The sequence below is a fragment of the Lycium ferocissimum genome, chromosome 7, assembly GCF_029784015.1.
Source record: "Lycium ferocissimum isolate CSIRO_LF1 chromosome 7, AGI_CSIRO_Lferr_CH_V1, whole genome shotgun sequence".
Lineage (NCBI taxonomy): Eukaryota > Viridiplantae > Streptophyta > Magnoliopsida > Solanales > Solanaceae > Lycium > Lycium ferocissimum.
Genome location: NC_081348.1, coordinates 16011677 through 16014781, shown reverse-complemented (window position 1 = coordinate 16014781; position 3105 = coordinate 16011677). Strand labels below are relative to the sequence as shown.

The 3105-nt window shown below is 33.9% G+C and overlaps 1 protein-coding gene across 1 annotated transcript; it reads left to right on the top strand.

The window, feature by feature from the left end:
- The first annotated feature begins 707 nt into the window (after positions 1-707).
- Positions 708-2719, top strand: LOC132062562 (transcription factor bHLH96-like). The gene is made up of 3 exons (XM_059455111.1): positions 708-1335; positions 1789-2211; positions 2474-2719. The coding sequence occupies exons 1-3, from the start codon at positions 832-834 to the stop codon at positions 2561-2563; spliced, it is 1017 nt and encodes a 338-aa protein (XP_059311094.1). The 5' UTR covers positions 708-831; the 3' UTR covers positions 2564-2719.
- The last annotated feature ends 386 nt before the right edge of the window (positions 2720-3105 follow it).

The following is a 3105-nucleotide window of genomic DNA, read 5'->3' as shown; positions in this document are numbered from 1 at the left end:
GATCTACTCAAATCTCAAACTGTGGTAGAACTTTTAGTTCCCCCGTGAACAAGTCCTTCTACTATCCAATATAGTTTGTTTTTAATCATTCGAAATCTACTTGCCGACTAGTTTATATTTGCGCGGCATAAAATTTATTTAAAAGAAAGGTTCCTATAAAAAATCTCTCTATTCACGGCTCTAACCCAGACTTCTAACTAAAGATGGAGGGATCCTCCCACCACATCCTTTCATCGTATTTATTACTTCTTTCGTTTTAATTTAAGTGTCTTGGTTTGACTGGACATGGAGTTAAAGAAAATAAAGAAGATTTTGAATCGTGTGATCTTAAACTAAAAAAGTGCGTAATGTATTAAAATACTCTTTGCATCTGCGGTCTTAATATTGCCATGTAGAATATAGGATTTTAAAGAGTTATTACATAAATGAAGTAAAATTATATTTTTAATCAAATTAAAATGAATGGAATTGATATTACACGTCTATTCACAATCTTGTATCCAGTCTCCTTATCCATAGATTTCTCTAATGGTATTTCAAAAGAAAAAGAAAATGTAAAGGACGAATTTTAATTTTAATTTTAATTTTGTTTAGTGTAACAAAAATGTGAATATGTTCAAAAGAATTTCACGTGCAATATTCTGTGCATGTGTGGGTCTATATGCCCTCGAACGTCTTTAAAAGGTAAAATAATTCACCCCAAAAGAACCAAAACCCATTTTGTAAAATTTCTGTCGGATACTCTGTTACCTTTTGGTCTATTTCAAAACCAAACTGCTCGCACTCACACACTATCAATAAACAGTCATTCATATACTTTATCGATCGATAATGGCGCTAGAAGCTATAACACAACAACACCAATATCTTTATGGCTTGCTCGGAACTACAAACTGGGTTGGTACTGGCTCTGGCTCTGGCTCTAGCGCTGGTTTTGATTATCACAACTACGAGGCTTTTGATCATGAATTTCTCGCGAATAATCAAAATGTAGCACAAGATTATGATGACTACCCGAATTGGAACTTACCACCTCCATTATTGGTGGATTCTCATAATGAATTTCATCAATGGGGCCAAAATTCTTCCGCTGTTTTAGACCATAATTTTACAATTCCGGATCAACAAGAACAGCTGCCACAATTGGACTCTCCAATTGAAATGTCTAGTAGTGTAACTAGACCAAGAAGAAGAAGAGCAAGAACAAAGAAGAATGAAGAAGAGATAGAGAATCAAAGAATGACACACATTGCAGTCGAACGAAATCGTCGGAAACAGATGAATGAGTACCTCTCTGTCCTCCGAACTCTCATGCCTGAATCTTATGTCCAAAGGGTCAGATTCTCTTTTATTTCTGTTTTTATTTTATTACGAACATCTTGTGTGTCAATAGTCTGATCTCATCTAAAAGTTTGAGATGTGGAATTTCTTTTATACAGGATGTTGTGAGATTTTAACTCATGACCTATGTCTACCTATTTTGATAATATCATATTGAATTGTGTCACCACACAGACGCATAGCTCTATGTGATGAAACTGTTCAATTGAATCTCCTTCACAAAATTGCACTACATATATTAGTAAAAGAAATTACGTCTGTATAAACTTGTTGAATACCAAAACCTTTACTGTACTGTTCTTTGAATTCCCTTGTTAAAATTTCTCCACTACTATCTTCACCTAATCAAAAAGTGTAAGCTGTACATGTGACAAAGTAATTTTTATATACTTAGCTATACCTTCAGCGTTTTGATACTAAATTATTGATCTTCTTGTTACATTTAAGGGTGATCAAGCATCAATAGTTAGTGGTGCAATCAACTATGTGAAAGTGCTAGAGCAACAGCTGCAATTCCTTAGTGGTCAGAAGCATTTGAAAAATCAAAATCAAGATCAAGCCAATGGTGAAACTTCTCCATTTTCTGAGTTCTTCAGGATTCCACAGTACTCTACAACCTTGACTAGTGCTGCCGCTAATAGTGAAAATGGAACTTGTGAGAATGAATATTATAGGAACCAGCAGCTACCAGCAACAGCTGATATTGAAGTCACAATGGTGGAAAACCATGCAAATCTGAAAATAAGGTCAAAAAGGAGGCCAAGATTGCTTCCTAGATTAATTTCAGGGCTTGACAGCCTTAGACTAAGTGTTCTTCACCTCAATGTTTCAAAAGTTGATCAGTTTGTCCTCTGTTCTCTCAGTTTGAAGGTGAGACTATAGAGGAGATTTAATTACTTACGAGTTTAATTGTTATATACCGTTAGCATAAATAATTCTTTACACTATCAGATCACCCAAAGGATATTTACATATCCGTCTCCTTATACTGTGGGATTAATGTATTACCTACTATAACAGGTATAGATGAACTGATGGTGTAAAATTTTTTTACGCCATCAGTATGTATTACTTACAGCTAAAATTTGTGGACTTCTAATTTTGTGTACTGATTATGTTATTGATTGTGCAGGTAGAAGAAGACTGCAAGATGAATTCAGTGGAAGACATAGCAGCTGTTGTTAATCAGATTTTAATTAGGATTCATGATGAGGCTAATTAGCTTGATGTGAGACTATTTTGAGTCTTGATTCTCCTAGCTGTATTGCTTCTATTTATGTAGAAGTAGGATTATTTGACAATAAACCAGAGTTTGATTTTGAAGTCTCAAATTCTAATTGCATTGCTTATACTATCGCTGCTTTTTTGGAGATTCAAATTCACTCACCATGTTATTGAAGACACGTTTTATTTACTTAATTATGATTTCAATAGAATTGGTGGTCAATCGGCTTGTAGCACATGGAATTTACATGTCCAAGATTCATTTAAGTAGAATAATATCACTACTTTCATTAGTTATACACTCTTTAGAGGAAAGAAAACAAAATTTTGTTAAACAATGACTTTTGGTGACTGTTTGACACAGTGGCAGTTGACTACCTCCATGCAGGAGCTGTAATAGATCAATTACTCTATAATTAAATTAAATATCTTACACTAATCATTTTTATCAATCTAAATGAAACAAAAGTCTACATGAAACAGAGACTATAGAAAATAAAGAAACATGACCTGTTTGAGGCTATCAGTCTATAACTCTAC